Consider the following 19,204-nt stretch of genomic DNA (forward strand, 5'->3'; position numbering starts at 1 on the left):
TCTTCTGATCATTACAAAAGTGATATTTCAACTTGTGATGTTCAAATCTTGATAGCTTTGATTTTATTCAGATAAATATCTCATATTTTTCTAAAACTGTGTGGTGTTTTGCACTGTGTTATTGCATGATTTATTCCACAAATACTTACACATTGCCTTCTAAGTTAAGCCTGACTGCTCAGTGCGAAGCTACCAGAGGGTGGGCACAGGGTAATTTGGATTGTGTGTGACATACCCTGACTAGGACTGTGGTCCCTACTTGGACAAGTGTGTATACCTCTGCCAACTAGAGACCCCATTTCTAACAGACTCTCACTCACATTTTGGGGCATGCTTCATTGTCAGGTCTTATCTCATCCAGGTAAATATCTCTCCAGGGCAGGGTCAAACTCTAAAAAGGTGCTCTTAATTTCAAAATCTGGGAATGGAGCAGATAATTGTCTAGAAGAATCAATCACTGTTCAATTTTATTCTGGGTTCTTCTGGCATGATTAAAAAAACAAAGTGAAAAGTATGGGGACCTGATCATCCCTACAGCCTGTTCTCATCAACATGTTTCAGCTCAACCAATCAATAATGCCAAATCTGGTCAGTGATTGACATAAATAATATTTTGGTGTGTGACTTCAGGTTGTTCCCTTGCATTGGACAACTAGCTTAAGAGTATAGGGTGAGTGTTGATCACAGTGCTGTGATTATAGTGTTGTGATTTACTACAACATACACTTGGGAACTACATACACATGAGTGCGACTAATATACACAGAATGCAGTAGGTTATTAGGTGGATTTGCATGCTTCTGAAATTCACTCCATAGTGTTGTTCTTTTGCTGTAAGGGTTGTTCGCATTGAATACCCACGTGTCCTATTTTACTGTAGATATACAGACCCATCGAGTTTAAAGAAATATATATTTTTAAAGCCATTCTAGTTAGGTCCTGTACAAAATATTTGGGGTTATTAGTATCTCACTCAGAATGGTATAGCTATTCTCACCCTCAGAGCTTCCTTTTGTGGTATATAAAGTGACTCAGTGTCTAAGCTAATGATGTATTCCTCTTCTGGATCAAATGTGAAATCATTCAAACAATTCAATGTCAGCTTTGGTATCTTTTGGATGCAAATGTATCTTTACCATGAATGATTTTAGGAAATAAACCCAATAGTTTGATTAATGTTCAGAAACAGACTCAATCCCTGATACTATAGGTCATCCTAGAGTGATCTGGTAGTTTTATTGACCTTTGGTAATGTGTAGAAGTAAGGAACTGTTGTATTGTATTATTTTGCAACATTTATACAGTGCTTACATTCCCTATGTGGGGTGCTGAAGTGCTTTCCCATATAGGAAATATGCTACACCATGCTATGTGTGTGTTTGGAAGCATGTTGTCTTTTATTTTTTGATCCTATGAAGTAAGTGTTTCCATGTCATGCATGACGACCACTGAGGTGTGGTTATCGAGTTATATGGCAGAGCTCTCAGCAGTGTGATGGATGAAGAAGTGAAAAAGATAGGTGTGCAGTTTATGGTTTTCAATAAGGTGACAGCTTTGAGCAGCTCTGCAGATCCCTTTATACTATTTCTTATAATCATAGTCCACTTATATGATTAATGCACTGTGTTATCCATTCTGAGATATTTTGTTTAATGTGTATGGCCTTTCTGCAAGCATGGTTGCAGAGAGAAATTGTGGGACGATCCGATGGGTTGGACTTTGTTTATAAAATTCCATACCTGATTGTCATTGTGAGATGGCAAGTAGATTTCATAGTATGTAGCTTGTTGAAACCTGAAGTGGTGTACTAAATTAAAGTCCCACATTGACCAGCCGCATGTGGCAGATCTCTGTAGTTATTCCAGGGCTGATCAGTTGGCAATGGCTGATTTATTGCTGTGGACCAGTACAGAACAGGGTGACAGACATGACCTGTAGCTGTATTATCTTATATGAGAATAAGAGCATTAGAAGAGGAATGTATATGCAGCCTGTATGAACTGCAATCAATTGTCTGTCAACTGAGTGTTATGATGTTAGTATTAGTATGAGCTACAAGGTTTATATATGTGGGTCAGAGACTTCAAGTAAAAAACACCCTGGCTAAGCAGCCAAACACCTATCAGTGTATTCAAATCCCATGGAAATGGAGAGTCTGAAAAACCATGTGAGGTTAAAGGATGGAAGTTTGTGGAATAAAGGTAGAGTAGCGGTTTGGCATTATAGCGGAGGATATGTATTGTGGATAGGAAAAGTGAGGTGGTAGGTGATGGAGTGTTCAAGGACAGAGAAGAACTGAACAATTCAGGCCTGATTCAAAAAGGTAACTTACACCTTTCCGTAATTTTACACTTTGTGTAAGTTTACTCCTTTCCGGTATTCATAAACTGCACTTTTTCATTACTTACACTTTTGTAGTAAGTCCAGCATTACAAGTGGCCATCCCCTAGTACTGAAACACCCTTGCATAGAAAATAATGGAGAGTGGGACTTTAAATAAAACACAAAGGAAGTAATGTTCCTAGGCTACCCAGAGTGACTCCAAGGGTCAGCTGGCTGACCACCTGTATGAAGTACAGGGACACAACAAGGTTCCAGAGGCCTCCCTGCAATTTTCCAGCAAGAACTGGACTTGCCTAAGCCCTACTTCATGCCTCAGCTGGAGTGTGTCCTGATCCTCAAGAGGTGCCCCAAACATCCTTCACCCTTGGCAGGCATCAGTCAGAATTCCTCCACAAGGAAAAGGTAAAATTCCTAAAGTCAGGACCCTTTGTGACTGAGAACCGGTCTGTTGATGCTAAAACTCTGCAACTCGTGACGTCTGCCAAAGCAAAGCTCTGGTGAGACCAGTTTTTTTGTGCCAACAGTGACAGCTGCAATGACTGGCAACACAAGACCTGCACTTTGCACCAACAGAGACCTTCTCCTCGCGCCAAATGTCTCCTCCTAGTAGCCTCCTCCAATGCGAACAAAACTCTTAGGGCCAGAGTTGAGAAGGTAACTCTTCAGCGGGACTAACCTGGTCCATGTATCCGACCTGTGCTCCATTGCATTTGGCCTCAACTTGTGACTTTTCTCGGGTCTAGTGTGACTGGATAACCACGAGTGGTGATTTCTACTTCTTGGCGCTATTTTCCCTAAAAACTTTAAAATTCTATACCTCTGGGTCTACCGATAAGATTTATGTGGTTCTTGTAGCATTTCATTTATTACAATTTACTCTATATTTCAAACTTGCTTTGATAAATATCCTCATTGTGGTTTCACTTTATTACTGCCTGTGTGCTGCATGAATACTTTACACACATCACCTCTAGGTTAAGGAAGATTATTTTGTGCCAAGCTACCAGATTTCGGCACAGGTAAATTGAGTGACTTTTGTGGTTCACCCTAACAAGGATCTTGATTGTTGCTTGAGTGGGGTTTCCATCCCTCTCAACCAATAACCAAATTTCTTACAACTACAGATTACAGTTGGGCACTGCATACACATAAGTCTGACTAATGTACACAGTTCAGTGTATCAAAACATGGTTTTTGCATGCTTCTGAAATCAACCACTATTATATCCGCTTGTTCATTTTAACAAATATGTCCTTTTTGATCTCTTTCACCAGGAAATTATTATGTACTTGTTAGAAATGGGGTCTTTGGTTGACAGTCAGGCTACCCCCTGTTCGAGCAAGGGCCCTCACTCTAGTCAGGGCAAAAGAGAATCACCCTCAGCAAACCCCTGCTTACCCCCTTGATAGCTTGGCAGAGCAGTAGGCTTAACTTCAGAGTGCTAGGTGTAACATATTTGTACCAACACACACAGTACCTTAAGGAAATCACTCCAAAATGACCAAACACAGGTTTAGAAAAATAGGAAATATTTATCTAAACAAAACAAGACCAAAATGACAAAAATCCACAATACACAAGTCAAATTATCAATTAAAAAGCACAAAGAGTATTTATGTAGTTCAAAACACACACTAACACTGTTAGTGTCAGAATGTACCTTGGGTATGTAAAAAATAACCCTGCAGGGGCGAGTGTGCGTCAAAAAGAGCTTGCGATGCGTCGATTTCACTCACGGGCGAGACATTGCATTGTTTCTCCTTTTGTCGGGTCAGGTGCATCGTTTATTCTCTCCGCAGGAGAGCGATGCGTCGATCCAGTCAGCACTCTCGGTTCTGGGTGGCCTTGCGTTGTTTTTACACGTCCAACGGTGTCTGCGTCAGAAATCCAGCTGCATGATGATCCGAAAACCACGCACTGCGGGGTGCGATCTCACCAGCCTCCGTCAGCGACGCTGCGTGTCGTTTCCCCAGCTCTCTGCGTCGATTCTTCGGTCGCATTACAGGCGAGAGTCGATTTTCAGCCGCGAGTCGATTTTCAGCCGCGAAGCGGACAGCGCGTCAATTTCCAAGCTGCAGATCGGAGTTGCGTCAATCTTTTACCCACATGGCGTTCTGTGCGTGGATTTCTTCCTCTTAGGCTGCCAGCTTCTCCTTTCAGGGTCCCAGGAACTGGATGGGCACCACAGGGCAGAGCAGGAGTCTCTCCAGAGACTCCAGGTGCTGGCAGAGAGAAGTCTTTGCTGTCCCTGAGACTTCAAACAACAGGAGGCAAGCTCTAAATCAAGTCCTTGGAGATCTTCACAAGATGGAAGGCACACAAAGTCTAGTCTTTGCCCTCTTACTCTGGCCGAAGCAGCAACTGCAGGATAGCTCCACAAAGCACAGTCACAGGCAGGGCAGCTCTTCTTCCTCAGCTATTCAGCTCTTCTCCAGGCAGGGGTTCCTCTTGGTTTCCAGAAGTGTTCTAAAGTCTGTGGTTTTGGGTGCCCTTCTTATACCCATTTTCTCCTTTGAAGTAGGCCTACTTCAAAGCAAAGTGTCTCTTGAATGTGAAATCCTGCCTTGCCCAGGCCAGGCCCCAGACACTCACCAGGGGGTTGGAGACTGCATTGTGTGAGGGAAGGCACAGCCCTTGCAGGTTTAAGTGATCACTCCTCCTCTCTCTCCTAGCACAGATGGCTCATCAGGAAATGCAGACTAAACCCCAGCTCCCTTTGTGTCACTGTCTAGTGTGAGGTACAACCAGCCCAACTATCAAACTGACCCAGACAGGGAATCCACAAACAGGCAGAGTCACAGAAATGGTATAAGCAAGAAAATGCTTACTTTCTAAAAGTGCCATTTTCAAACACACAATCTTTAAATCAGCTTTACTAAAAGGTGCATTTTTAAATTGTGAGCTCAGAGACCCCACACTCCACATTTCCATCTGCTCCCAAAGGGAATCTACACTTTAATCATATTTAAAGGTAGCCCCCATGTTAACCTATGAGAGGGACATGCCTTGTAACAGTGAAAAACACATTTAGCAATATTTCACTGTTAGGACTAATAAAACACATTACTATGGGGGTCATTCTGACCCTGGCGGCCGGTGACCGCCAGGGTCACCGACCACGGGAGCACCGCCAACAGGCTGGCGGTGCTCCCGAGGGCATTCTGACCGCGGCGGTTCAGCCGCGGTCAGAAAGGGTAAACCGGCGGTCTCCCGCCGGTTTACCGCTGCCCCATTGAATCCTCCATGGCGGCGGAGCGCGCTCCGCCGCCATGGGGATTCAGACACCCCCTACCGCCATCCTGTTCATGGCGGGAAACCCGCCATGAACAGGATGGCGGTAGGGGGTGCCGCGGGGCCCCCGTAAGAGGGCCCCGCAAAGTATTTCAGTGTCTGCTTTGCAGACACTGAAATACGCGACGGGTGCAACTGCACCCGTCGCACCCCTGCAACTACGCCGGCTCAATTCTGAGCCGGCGTCCTCGTTGCAGGGGCATTTCTGCTGGGCCGGCGGGCGCTCTTTCGGAGAGCGCCCGCCGGCCCAGCGGAAATGTTTAAATGGCCGCCGCGGTCTTTTGACCGCGGTGCGGTCATTTCACGGCGGTACCTTGGCGGACGGCGGAAATCACCCCCTATATGTCCTACCTTAACCATACACTGCACCCTGCCCTGGGGGCTACCTAGGGCCTACCTTAGGGGTGTCTGACATGTAAGAAAAGGGAAGGTTTAGGTCTGGCAAGTGGGTACACTTGCCAAGTTGAACTTACAGTTAAAACTGCACACACAGACACTGCAGTGGCAAGTCTGAGACATGATTACAGAGCTTCTTATGTGGGTGGCACAACCAGTGCTGCAGGCCTACTAATAGCATTTGAATTAGAGGCCCTGGGACCTCTAGTGCACTGTACTAGGGACTTACCAAGAAATCAAATATGCCAATCATGGATAAGCCACTTACCTACACATTTTGTAAAGGAGCACTTGCACTGTAGCACTGGTAAGCAGTGGTAAAGTGCCCAGAGTAACAAAAACAGCGAAATCAGAGTCCAGCACACATCAACAACCTGGGAAACAGAGGCAAACAGTTAAGGGAGACCACGCCAAGGATGAAAAGTCTAACAGTACTAGCTACAAGCTGTTATAATTAAATGCTTGTGGTGTTCGTATGGTTTTGATGTGTGTTTTCTTAAGTGTTGTAGTGACAATTGCATGGTAGGTACTCAACAGTAAGGATACACATGTCCTGACAAAATTCACTGACCAGAGTGACTGTACGGATGATTAGGGCTCAATAACTTCAACCTTGTCTTTTAATCTTGCCAGAGGAACCCATATTAAATTAAAAGATGATTCCTCTAGACAGTTTTAGATGTTGCTATCTGCTCAATTCTGTACTTGTGATATCAAAACCTTCCTTTTAGAGGTTGAGCTCATCCTGAAGAAATATTGCAGGACGCGATATGACCCAACGATGAAGTATGCCACAAAATGGGGCGAGGGACATTTTATCAACAAAAAAAATAAGGGATTCCTTCTGCATCTGAGATCATGAGACTGGGTCTCTAGAGAGTTCACCATAATGCTAGGTTTGTGATAATTTAGGCGGATATTAACATGGACTTTGTTTACTCTCTTCACCTTTAAAGTGTGAAACACAATTGCAATTGTGTCTTTTCATGATGTATTGCCCATTCATTAAATATGTGTATGCATCGAAGGCGTTTTCTCTACCTGCATTTTTCTTCAGCTGCATTTGGGTGTCCCTGGCTGGGGTGGGACTATCACCCCCAGCAACCCCGGCACCCGGGAGGGGCCAGACTGATTCCAATGTGCTCAAAAATGCCAGTGGCATTGGTTCATTCGAAGGCAGTTTTCCCCACCCCCATTTTTCTTCAGCTGCATTTGGGTGGCCTTGGCTGTTGTGGGACTACATCTGTCAGCTCTCCCTGCATCCTGGAGGGGCTGGACTGATTACAAAATGCTCATAAGTGCCGGTGGCCTCCCACAGTATGGGATGCACCCGGGCAAAAAACCCGGCCTGTGTGCCCCTTCATCACCTGGAAGAGGCTGGTCTCCCCCTCCTTGACTGTTGCTGTTAATGGTGCATGTGAGTCTCTTGGTATGTTTGTTTTGTTGTCTTGGCCTCAGTTACCTGTTCTTTTTCAGGTTGGAAACATGGTCAAAAGGCAATTGACTGGGGATAAAGACAGTGCCATTACAAAGCCCCGACCTGGTACCACACTTGATTTATTCCTAGCTCACGCGGTAGGTGTAATCTCCAAGAAAATAGACTTGGCAGAGAGGTGACCTGGAAGAGGGGCTAAGCAATCCCTTATCGAACTTGGCTGTCCCACCCCCTGGAATTTGTGATGTGGGCTCCATTAACCACAACAGCTTGCCGCCCATTGTGGACATAGATCATGCACCTCCGTTGCCTTCAAATAGCTTGCCAAGCAATGTTGCTCCTATAAGCACTAGTCTTTGCAGACCCTCAGCCAGAAAGAAGAGGAAAACAAAACAAGGGGCAGTTCTTTGGCCAGCTATTAGGCATATGTCTGCAGTTTATTCTTCTGACAGTTCTTGTAATTTGACAGGATCTATCTCATTACAGTCAGAGTTGACATCTTCCATCGCTATTGAGGGGAATGGTGAGGCACCAAGTTTTGATTGGGAATTTGTCATGGAGAAAGTTAAATCTATTGTGACCTCATCTATCGCTCCCCTGGTGGATAGGATATTCTTTTTAGAGGATTCTATCTTGGATTTATCAGCCAAACTCACTGTGCTGGTGGGGCAATCAGTACCTGCCCAGCCCTCTGCTTAGCCTCCTATTACTCACCGGGTCAGTTCTAATGACATAAGCTGCATCGCTGACCCTAGGTTTTTACTGCCAAATGGTAGGCCTTTCACTACTAACAGCCAGGCCCCATCATCATTGGGGGTAGGGAATTCCAAAACTTTGAGCAGCAGGAAAGGTGACAATGGACAGTGAGGGCAAGGAGGGATTAATAGCCCTGCATCTAGTCTGCTCCCCCAACCTCACAGCACCGCCTCTCCCGTATCTAGCCCTGTTTGAATTTGTCCCCTGATTGCTGCCTCTTACATGGTGATCTTGATCGGAGTCCTGCCCAATCCTTCTACTCTGGAGAAACCATTTTTACAGCAAAGAAATTAAATATGCCACTGGTTGAGCCGGTATACTGACTTTCCCATTTCTGGGTGTAACGCCATTTTATTAGTGAGGAGAGTTGGGTGGATTGGTCCTTCAACAAAGCATGTAGAAAGGGACTATTTTGTCATAAACTGCAAACATCCACCTTTGGCTTGGTGCCCAATCCGATCTGGACCTAGGATCTGCAAGTTGGGAGTAGCTGCTAGCATTGTTCTCTTAGGCTTGTTCTATAAACTTGTTCCATCCAGGCAGTTGGGCAAAAAGTAGGTTTTCCTCAGCTTGTTGGATGTACCTGGGGTCTTTCCTGTCTCCACCTCAAAAGGATACCTTCCCTTAACAGGTCTGGATGGCAACAATTGACACTCTACTTCCTTGGGAGAAGGTAAGACGCCGGCCATTGATGGGGCTATGGAAGTGAGTTCCTTTTTTAATTCTTCATGATCTCCCGTAGTTGATGGTCTCCCGCACTCTTTGTGTGATGCTCATAGTCCAACATCTACTGGTGACTCCATAGTCCTCGCCTGCACTCACACAAATATTGTCTCCTGGAATCTTGCTGGCATGAAGAATAAACTTTCATGACCAGACTGATGCAAGTTTGTTGATCAATCTGACATTTGTCTGTTTCAGAAGACCTGTGCTATGTTCCCTCAGTTTCAATATGGATTTGCTAGCTTTAGCTTCAGGGGGTCTTGCAATCTGGATTAAAACTACCTTGTTATATACAATCAAAGTTATTGATATTGATCTTGCCTCCCCTAATGTTTTGTGTCATTGTGCAGCTCCCTTGTGGTGACTCCTATTGTATGTATAATGTTTACTGTAGGCATGGGGGTAGCAAAGGTGATCTATCTATTATTGGCTTGATTAATGCCCACCTGTTATCTCTCCCTGCTGGTTACTTTAAAATTGTGGCAAGTGATTTCAATTGCAATTTTGAGCTCCGTAGCATTGACTCCGGCACCTTATGTGGTGAGGAGGATGAAGCTAGGGCAGTTCCTGCGCTCTCTCTCTCCCACCCATTGAGAAGTGGTCAGCTGCTGTCCTGCAGTTAAATGCTTTGACTTTGAACAGTGGTCTAAAAGCTTGTAATGGGTGAGCATTATCTGATAAGGAGGGTAAGCACACTTTTTATTCGACAGGCAGTACTAGCCATATAGATAATATCCTGTTAGATATCAGACTGTAGGCCTGATTTAGATCTCGGTGGAGAGGATCTCTCTCACAAATGTGACGGATATCATGTCCACCTTATAACGATCCCCATAGGATCTAAAGGGATTGTAATACGGTGGACAAGATATCTGTCACATTTGTGAAGGAGTATTTCCCTCAGCCAAGATCTAAATAAGGCCCTATGGCCTTTAATGATAGCTATGGAGATGATCCCCTGGCAGGATAGTGATCATAATGCCTTGGACCTCACCTTGAGACTGCTGGGCTCTATTATCTCAAGTTCCAATAATGAACCGTTTGATAGAAGGCTTACACTCACCAGCTATTGTTGTAGGCTAAAATGGAGCTCTGTGGGTGAGTCCACGGCTGTTCGGGAGCAGATTTATGAGGTGGTCGCTTCTGGGCTGGAAGCTGTGTAGGCTATGGGAGCAAACCTTCTAGACTCTGACTCCCTGGCAAGAGTTTATGTCATCCACAATTCAATGTTCTCGGCGGGTTTTCCAGGAGGCTGGCGGTCGATGAAAAGACCGTCAGCCTGAACACGGATGGGAATCCCGCTGTGTTCAAAATGACCGCCTTAATATTTTATGCACTCTTTTTTACCTAGATTATGATTGCATCTATTTATTTTATGCTGCTAATTAAAGAATTTTATGTCAATTCATCTACTTGACTGTTTTTATTAGTTTAATTGTATATGGCAGCGGACTTCCTCAGAGTCAGATGTGTTCTGCCACTTCTGTCCCCAGGTAGTAGAATCCATTGACCAGGTTGTAATATTCTGTCCACACTGTCATGGGTACAGAAGAAAGTGGAGTCTGCCGCATTGTTGCAACCTGGGGACTAGTCATTATAGATCAGTGATTAGGATTCTGAGAACCAATACCAGCCAACCTTTTGTGGTTGCTGTCCGCCGTTTCTTGCTAAGCATGTGGAGGACCAGACAAAAAGAACTAGCCCCTTGAAGGATGTTACCACAAAACTAGGTACGGGTTTCAACTCTGTTTCTGTGCTGCTGCTGTATGATCTGTATGCATTTTTCTTGACATTTTATGCACTCTTAGATTATGATCGCATCTATTTATTTTATGCTTCTTATTAATGAATTTCATGTCAATTCACCTGTTTATTCTATTTGACTGTTTTTATTAGTTTTAGTGTATATGATATCTTTCTTATGTGCTTCTGTAGCAGTTTCACCAAATAAAGATTTAGCATGTTATATGCATCCCATTTTTGTGTTAGTTTCCTACAAGGGCAATTGGCTTAATGTCACTTTAAAGTTGTATAGACTTTAAGTATCCTTTATTAGGAATAAAGAGGCATTCAATTCATCTTTTTATTAAAAGTCAAAGAAGGTGTTCAAATTACCTTCTTCAGAGATAATTTTCCTCTTGTAGTAACATGATAATATTACTCAGTATTATACTTAATTAAACATATTTGCCTTTCTTTTAAGAAAAGGAGTACTCACTTTAACCATGATCATCCTGAATTAACCAATAACCTAGGACAGACATAAAATACCTGTTTTGGAAACATAAACAACATTGAAGCTGCAGCGTTTGCAGTCTCTGAATGCATGGCTTACCAGTCAAGGTTCAGCAGATGCATGAATGGTGAAAGGCTATGTATCTGTGGAGAACGCACTATGTGATGCGCCAGACAAAAAAAATACAATTCTCTCATGTTGTTTAGAGATGAAGATGGCCATTTTGGATCACTCCGTGCAAATTGCTTCCTGTTCCATTCGGCCTTTGCTAGACAATCACACCATAATGGAGCTGCAGCCAGGACCTTGAGATTAGGTTTGTGTTTTTCACTTGGAGAACTGATGTCACAAGAGGCTACTGGTGGATTGTTTTGTATTTCAGAGTAATATTCAGAATACAAGTTGTCATGGGCGGCTCCCCTGCTATGGCGGAGGAGCATCGCCCTACTGGCTAAGAGCCAGCAGCAGAAAAATAAAATGATACTTGAATATTGTTTTATTTTTCTGCTGCTGGCTCAGCCAGCATGTGAAGGGAGGGGCGGGGCTGGGCCACGGGAGGTGGGTTGACACTGGAATTCACTAAGTGTGCATGTGTGTTTGGACGGCCTAAGACGGCTGGGCAAACACACATGCGTACCTAGGTTTCTCCAGCCCGGCTGTTTTAAACAGCCAGGCTGGAGAAACGGCACAGGCCCCAGTGTTGTGTCTGAGTGGCAGTCCGAGCCGCTCAGATCATTCCTGACGCTGCTTTCATGCTAGCTTGAGCATGAAAGCAGTGCCAGGATTGCTGGGAAGCCTGTTCTGGTCTCCCAGCTAATGCTGGGAGACCAGAACAGGAAAGGAGGACGAGTGAGGCGGCAGAAGAGGACGGCGGTGGCAAATGGTAAGTCTTTTTTTCTTCATTTATCCACTTTCGACCCCGACCCCGGCCCTCCTCTTAATATTTGTGGCAATTGCAGCAGTCGCTGCTGCAAGTTGTATTGGTTGAAAATTAACTTTGAGCTCTTTTGCCCATTTGACTATCAGTTTAGACTTTTAGAGGCGTTTGCTTCACAAAAACTATTGGATTCTGGAAAGAATGGCAATAATTATCACTTAAAGAACTTTGATTACTCAGATATGTATATGTTATTATCAGCAAGCCAATGGGAGTTTTATAGAACAGCACATACATGTGTTGCTGGCGCTAGAAGCTGAAAATTGAAAATTTTAATTTATCTTATCCATAAAAATTACTCAATATTCAAGGTTCCTAATTAACATATCAATAGAGAAGGGGAGCAGTTTAATAACTAGATTGTGTTGTATCTTGTTATTCTTCAGTTTCAGAAATATCAGTTTCTCCTCAAGAACACAGAGAGTGGGTTACACAGAAATACCTTTAAGTAATAGATACTGTAGGTTTGGGTGCCATACTTTAAACAACAGCTTCCTAAAGATATCTAGCTTCCTTGAGATGTCCATCTTGACTTGAAGATCTCAGTGCCCAGCAGAGTGACAAGTAAGAGGGTGATATCCAATGTCTTTGTTTAGCTTTTTGCCATTCCTTGTTTTCACTATTGGCCCATGTACTCTTGCTGTGTGAATTTGGTAGTGGATGAAGTGAGGGGCAAAAGAGTGCTTTGCTCCCACTGGATTCTGAGAACAAGGCTTGTGCTTTTTGACTGCAACCAAGTCAAAGATTTGTTATCTTGTGTCAAAGACATAAATAGGTACTGCACTTCCATTTTTAGGTCTGTGCTCAATACAGCTTTAGCTGCCTGTCTAGTCCTTATCTCTTGAATAAAAATAAAAATATGTAGTCTACTCAGAAAGACATTTTGGAGTATGTTAAGTAGTACTCTTGTAATACTCTTTTTCATACTTTTTGAACTCGTCCCAAAACATTTAAAAATGGGAATAAAATGGGAACATTTAGGGAACGTTCAAATACAATTAGTGCAAACAGGAAAGACTGTGCCCTCTTTGCACTTGTATGTATAGGGAGTAGAATGTTTAGAGGCTGATTCACAAAATCTTGTAATGGTATATCAAAGAGTACTCCTACTGATACCTAGTACAAACTTCCCTAGTCATAAATGCGTTTGTGAATCCATCCAATTGAAATGGGCTTTGGGCGAGTTTCCTTTATCAATTGGTTGTTTGGACCAGCCTGTTTCAGCCATTGTTTGTTAGTCAATGAAAGCAGAGTCAGAATTGCACAGTATTTGGAGCCAGGATCAATTTAGAGTACACTACTTTTGCAGAGTGTGCTTGAAGTTGATGCATTTGTTGGAACATATTTCAAGTTAGTGTGCATACCTGTACCTGAGAACATAAAACATTCAATGTTATTTAGAATTTGGAGAATGTGGAACATCCACAAAAAATCGTGTATGTCCCATACATTCTATTTAGGGTGAGTGTGGCATCCAATAATTATGGTAGATGTCCTGCATCCACCAGTCTCCAACTATCCCCCTTACTTCAGTCTGACTTTGTCATGGAAATAACAGTTTTTTAAACTTTCATCGTGATTAACACAAATACTCTAAATGTTCCATAATTAAAATTAAAAATCGAAATGCCAGTAAGGTTTCCCTGAATGTGATTTCTAATAGTGCAGTCAAACAAATGGAAACTTCATAAAAAGAATCTAAAACTGTGCACTGAAAGTGACATGTGTCCTTGCTTTGCAGTCAATGGAACATTACAAATTACAAATGGCAGCTTCACCGCCTTCATCAATGAAATGACCTATGTTGAATGCCAGGCCTTAGGATGGCTCCCAGCTCCCCAGATTACCTGGATGACAAATGATTCACCTGTGGACCCATCCAACTATGTGACTACTCAACACAGCGTAGGATCTGAAGGTCTTCAAAATTCTGTCAGCACTTTAAATATGACATTTGGAGAAAATGGTACTGTGACTTGCCTTGCTTCCATAGAAGCACTTCCTAGGCCTCAGTCTGCAACAGTAAGCCTGACAGTGAGAGAACGTCCTGTGGGTAAGTATACAATGCTGATCTAAATTATTATAGCTAACATGTTATGAAATATTAAACATGTGTATTACCTAGATATATTCATTCTTTTTTAAATTTCTATATGACCGTTATCGCAATTTAATAAGCTACTTTAGCTTGACATACCATTCTGGATTGCACTTAGAATTAAAAGCAGCTCTGACGCATATGTTCAAACCATCAGTACTTATATCATCCATACATCCTTCCATCTATCCATCCTTTTCAACAAGCTCTCAGAATTCTTCCATAACATATTCACCTCCATATTCACCTCCATATGCAGCAACTTGATTCCTCGACCGGACCCTGTCACCGTTGCAACTCAGCTTCCAAACATGGCTAACCCTGACCTCATGGCCCATGATCAGCACTGTCAATATCACTGCTACCATCTACTCAGGGGCCCCATGTCACCCCTGCCCCCACCACCAACAAAAGATGGGTACTAATCAGTGAAACGCTTACACCTATCCTAAATGCCTCCATCGACTCAGCCACATTTCCCAACACTTGGAAATGTCACCATTATGCTACTGCTTACAAAAACACCTGCTCCACTGACCCAGATACATTTTCCAACTACAGACCTACTACCATACCTGCAAAGGTCTTAAAGAAACTTCTCAACTAGCCCCTTACCGACCACCTCAGCAACCACCACCTCCATACAGTCTGGAATCAGGCCCAACCAGAGTACAGAAACAATACTCACCACCGCCACAGATGACATCGACATGATCCTTGGCAGAGAAGAAAGGGCAGCCCTCATTCTCTTGGACCTCTCTACAGCCTTTGGCATGACCTCACTCTCCCTCGTCATCAAATGCCTGCACAAGATTGAGATCCAAGGACCAGCTGTACGCTGGGCGTGCTCCTTAATTGGTAGCACACAAGCTGTCAGCCTGGCACCTTACTCCTCAGAAGCCTGCAAACTGATCTGCAGAGTGCCACACTGTTCATCGCTCAGCCCCACCCTCTTCAATGCATACATGATTCCCCTGGCAACCGTCATGTGCACACTCAAAATCAACATATTCTCCTACACTGATAACATGCAACTCATACTCTCCCTCTCGGGCAAACCCCTTAATAACACAAAAAGTTCACCACCTGTATGACAGAAGTTGCTAACTTGATGAAAGCCCACTCCCTCAAGCTCAACACCAAGACAGAAGTAGTGATCTTCAGCAAGAACACCTCATTATGGGACTCCAACTGATGGCCAGCTGAACTCGTACCCACACCCAGCACCCATGCCAGGTGCCTGAGAATAACAATCGGCAGCAAACTGAACATGACCATACAAGTCAACGCTGTTATTGCATCCTGTTTCAGCACCCTGAAGATGCCCATAAAGCTCTTCAAATGACTCCCAAGCAACACTAGGAAAACTGTAATTCAAGCCCTAGTCACCAGCAAGTTGGACTACAGGAAACCCCTCTACAACAGGATCACCAAGCACACTCAGCGGCCAAACTCACCCTCAACCTCCCACACAGAACTCACATTACACTACACCTCAGGAAGCTCCACTGGCTTCCATTACAGAAACAAACTCATTTCAGACTCCTCACTTGCACATTGAAGGCACTACAGAACTTAGGCTCCACCTGCTGAACAATTGCATCTCCTTCCACCAGCCACCCAGAAACCTCTGCTCTGCAGGACTCCTTCTCACACACATCCCACGTATATACAGAAGCAGATCAGGAGGATGGGCGTTCTGTTACCTCGCTCCTAAAGTATGGAATGGCCTGCCACTCCAAATCAGAGTTTCCTCCTCTCTTCTTGAATTGCCCGAGTAGCTGAAGACCTGGCTTTTCAATTAATCAACCTATCATAGAAAGACCTGGGCACACACACCTGCTTAGCGCCAGGATACACTTGTGGGTTACACACAACACAACACAACACTTGATCCCTCCATCATCTGTCTTGCCTCTTCTCTCTCTTCTTGCTCTCTCCATCCTCTCTCTCTCTTTCCTTCTGCTTTTTTCCCTTCACCTCTCTCTTCTCTTCCCTTCCCTTCCTCCTCTCTTTCTCTTTGCTTATGCACAAAGGCACTGGAAGTAGGGGTGTGAGAGGTCCTGCACCACCTCTAAAAATAACCATGCTGGAGTTCCAAAATTGAATGAGCATTAACCATGTCTTTAAATGTTGTTTTTATCCTGTCACATTTGCTGTGCATTCAGATACAGAGGTCAAATGTCAGTCTAGGCATCTTACCAATTGCTACTTATTCTTTTAACATAGAAATTGGTTTTATTTTTCTTTTGTTTACTATAAAATGTGAAGATTTTTATAAAGTTAACTATGTGACAATCCTGCTGGTGTGAAAGGAAAGGCTGTAAGCTTTTGTTTTCTTGTAATACACAAGATTTACATATTTATCAATGAACTGTGCAAATATTTAACAACAATAAGTAAACAGTCAGGAAAGCACAAATTAAGTGCTTTTTTATAATTCTTAATGTGATGGAAACAAAGATTTTATTAAAATCGGACCAAATCAAGACACTGTACTTGGTGATGAGCAAATTATAAATATTTGCTGAAACACAATTTCCAAACGTTATCGTTTGGGCACTACATGGTTTTATCAGTGAAACTGTATGTTTCTGCAGATTTAGTATTCATTTCAACGGTAACATGCTGTCTGTAAATGACACTGTGCTACCACACCATGTGTTACTGAAATATGTGTGATAGTCTGCTCCTAAATGCAACACCAGCTATATACTACACCCTCTCCCGCTGAATGGGCGTGGTTCACTGACAACACTTATGCTTTGATGCTTGGATTTTTCATAATCTCTGTGAGTTTAGTGATGTAACATTGGCAGCTCCTCCACTCTGAAAATTGTTCCTGCACCTGCGCTTATGCCCACGCTGTTCCTGCTGCATTAACCCCCAGGGAGCTGGAGGGAGTAGCAGAGGGGAGAGCAGATCCAGAGTTCCTTCAAGGACCAGACTGCAATGGCTCATGTCCGCCCTCCGGAAGTGGGAGCGCTCAGTTAGCTAAATGGCACGACTGGACATGAAATCAATACATTTGAAACTGGTTATTTTATGCTTCCAATATTCTAACCTCTTCCTCTAAAAAAAAGGGCAAAAATGAATGCCCCAAAGGTTCTTTATGGAAATGGAGCTGGAATGAGGGCCTATTAATGACAGAGGAAAGGGATTTAGAAGGGGGGGAGGTTGTGTTTGGGTCCCATATGGCATTCTGGCTTGATCCTACTGACTTTGATTCAGTGTGTGCATACAAGCATACACTGAAGCACCCTTGCTTTTTATTGTTTCTATGTGCACTTCCAGTAGGTGTTTTATTTACTCATTATTTATTAATTATATTAGACAACGCAAACCATGACGTTAGACATCAGAGTGCTCTAAGTAACTTATCGACATTCACAAAACAGTTCCAGAATATTACACATTGCAGCATTCTAAAAATATATATTAGAATGCACACACACACACACACCCGTCTAAAACCTTTCAAGATTGTGCCAAACATCAACTCCCCTCAATGCACTTCTGCTGTAACACCTAGGTGCTTCACAACAAAGGCCGCCTTCTTCAAATTGCAGAAAATTAGTCATCATTTCTTAATACTCTACAGCCAAAGCCTCAGGCTGCTCTGTGGAAGGGTAGGACAACAGCTTCACATTCACACTTTCTAAGTCCTTAGAAATTAGATCAGTGGAACCCCTCACACTCCGCAATGTCCTTCTTTTTTGCTTGTTTCACACTGAGGTTGCACCATCATTAACAGCTTAATCCCTTTTGTTAGCACTCACCTCAAAGTGTGGGCAAACCTGTGTTGATGCGTTTGCAAATGAGGATTCTTGGATAAAATTGCCATTTCCAGGATTAAACTCTGTTTCTAGGATATGGTCCTTCCTGCATGCAAAGGTCCATCCTTTTCTATACCACAATAAGGTCCAGAAAGATGTTGGGAGCGCCGTCCCTTCTGATTGGCTGTCCAGTTATCTAAACAAAGGGGTAACACTGATTGGTTAAACACTGACAAATGAGAATGCCTGAAAGTACACATTGCGGCCTTCCTGGACGTTTGAAGTCCATGGAGGTGCGGGAAGGCATAAGACACTGCATTATTGCCATCATCACCCTCTACGGTGCATATATCCTTGGTAGGCAGCAGGGACACACTTAATTACTTCACTTTAATCTTCCATCCTGTTGGTTGTATGTCAGAATATCATATGCAGAACTATCGTCAGACTTCAATATCCAATATTGTGACCACATTTTTTTTTTACAAAGTCAATGTGCCCCTAGATATACATTTTCTATTTTTTACTTCAATGGTGCGATAATTTTGTAAACTAAATTTAGAGCACAATATTTATGAAAGGTGATATTCTAATGAAATATTATGGTTCCATTAAGGACTAAAGTCAACACCAGGCATAGGCCTTATAGAGTCATAATCACTGCGTTCTATATTTCATTTACCGTCCTCTGTATCTCTGTTTCTTCTCTCTAGCAATTCGTCCAGTCTTGCACGACCACATAGCCGTGCATGGCACTTTGTGCTTTTTAGCACTATTTTCACCTAAATCTGTAAAATTGCATATCTCTAGTTCTACTGAATGGAATGTTGTCACTTTGGAGCCAATTTATTTAACTCTATTTTTCTAAATTGGTTTGAGATTTTTCTTATGCTGTGTTTAACTTTATTACTGTTTGAAGAGCTGCATAAATAAGTTACATATTGCCTCTTAGTTAAGCCTGTCTGCTTTGTGCTAAGCTTCCAGAAGGTTAAGCAGAGGTTAATTTTGGGTTTGCTTGTTTTTCACCCTGACAGAGATTGTGGTTAATGCTTGACTAGCGCCCCCCCACCAACCAGTAACCCAATTTCCAACAAATACAACTCTTCCATTCAGAAGGATGGTCAAGAATGTATGCTCCATGAGAGCAACAAACACAAAAAGAGGAAAGCAAGCCATCGGATAAGAAGCAAGCAAATGAGATTGACCATAAAGC

The 19,204-nt window shown here is 43.2% G+C and overlaps 1 protein-coding gene across 2 annotated transcripts in view; it reads left to right on the forward strand.

Annotated features, from left to right (window-relative positions):
* The window catches only part of IGSF5 (immunoglobulin superfamily member 5), a 334,850-nt gene that overhangs the window by 100,290 nt on the left and 215,356 nt on the right, over positions 1-19,204 (forward strand). For both annotated transcript variants that reach the window (XM_069202586.1, XM_069202585.1), the window contains exon 4: positions 13,859-14,170. In XM_069202586.1, coding sequence (XP_069058687.1) covers positions 13,859-14,170 — 312 coding nt within the window. The remainder of the gene's footprint in view (positions 1-13,858; positions 14,171-19,204) is intronic.

This window comes from Pleurodeles waltl, chromosome 8 (genome assembly GCF_031143425.1).
Source record: "Pleurodeles waltl isolate 20211129_DDA chromosome 8, aPleWal1.hap1.20221129, whole genome shotgun sequence".
NCBI lineage: Eukaryota > Metazoa > Chordata > Amphibia > Caudata > Salamandridae > Pleurodeles > Pleurodeles waltl.